At 40.3% G+C, this 1,206-nt stretch overlaps 1 protein-coding gene across 1 annotated transcript; it reads right to left on the bottom strand.

Moving 5' to 3' along the window:
• LOC101595903 (olfactory receptor 8D2-like) lies at nt 1-933 on the bottom strand. Its single transcript, XM_004670556.2, has one exon. The coding sequence runs from the start codon at nt 928-930 to the stop codon at nt 1-3; it is 930 nt and encodes a 309-aa protein (XP_004670613.2). The 5' UTR covers nt 931-933.
• Nucleotides 934-1,206: the final 273 nt, after the last annotated feature.

Raw genomic sequence — 1,206 nt, 5'->3', positions numbered from 1 at the left:
CTACAATATCCCACCATTCCAAAATTTTTTAAGGGCTTCTTTGACATCCTTATTTCGAAGACTATAGATAAGGGGGTTAAGCATGGGAATCACTGTAGTATAAAACACAGATGCCACTTTTTCCTGGGTTGTGTCATCTGTGGATGGTTTAAAATACATGAATATGATGGAGCCATAGAAGACCCCAACAGCTGCAAGGTGAGAGCTACAGGTACTGAAGGCCTTAGACCTACCATCAGCTGAACGTATTCGCAGGATGCTGGCAAGGATGAAGGCATAAGAGATGAAGATGGCTACGGCACATGCAAATACATTAAATGTAACCAGAATCATCACCAAAAGCTCCTTGATGTGGTCTCTTGAGCAAGATATATTTAGAAGAGGGAGAATGTCACAGAAGTAATGGTGGATGACATTTGTCCCGCAGAAGGAGCGACTGGCTATGTAGCATGTATGAACCAAGGCCCCGAAGGTCCCCATAGTATATACACTAGTGACCAGCAGCACACAGACTCTGTGGGACATGGTGACCTTGTAGAGCAAGGGGTTGCAGATGGCAACGTAACGATCATATGCCATTGCTTTCAACATGTAGGAGTCACTGATTCCAAAGAAACAGAACAGAAACAGCTGAGTCATGCATGCAGGAAAGGATGTGAAATTTTTCTCTGATACAAAGTTCATCAACATCTTGGGTATTATGACAGAGGAGTAGCAGAGATCTATAAAAGATAAGTTACTGAGAAAATAATACATGGGTGTATGAAGCTGAGAGCTGATCCTGATTAAAAATACCAAACCCAGATTTCCTGCCATGGAGAGTGCATAAATCAGCAGAAATAGGAGGAAGAGTGGGAGCTGGAGCCCTGGCTGTCTGGTTAGCCCCTCAAGGATGAACACAGTTGCTGAAGAACGATTTCTTGTGCTCATTCTTCTCTCCTTGAAATGAGCTGAGTGGTTCAAGAGAGAGATTTCCATTAAGCATATATTATCATCCAACATGAGTCAATAGCTTGGAATTTGACAATTGGTATTATTTTCAACTAAACCTAATTTTGGCATCATAACAGACAAAAATCTAATTATAATTGGATTATTATCAAGATGGTGATATTCACAGCAATAAAACTCATTTCATTCCATTTTTATCACTCTTTTGTGCCTTTAAAAATCCTACTTCTTTTGTTTACACAAATGAACCTGTAA

Source organism: Jaculus jaculus, chromosome 3 (assembly GCF_020740685.1).
Source record: "Jaculus jaculus isolate mJacJac1 chromosome 3, mJacJac1.mat.Y.cur, whole genome shotgun sequence".
Taxonomy (NCBI): domain Eukaryota; kingdom Metazoa; phylum Chordata; class Mammalia; order Rodentia; family Dipodidae; genus Jaculus; species Jaculus jaculus.
The sequence above is the reverse complement of the archived record's forward strand: the minus strand, read 5'-3'. Positions and strand labels throughout refer to the sequence as shown.

Coding starts and splice junctions, on each gene's coding strand:
- LOC101595903 (XM_004670556.2), bottom strand. CDS start 930: ATGAGCACAAGAAATCGTTCTTCAGCAACTGTGTTCATCCTTGAGGGG.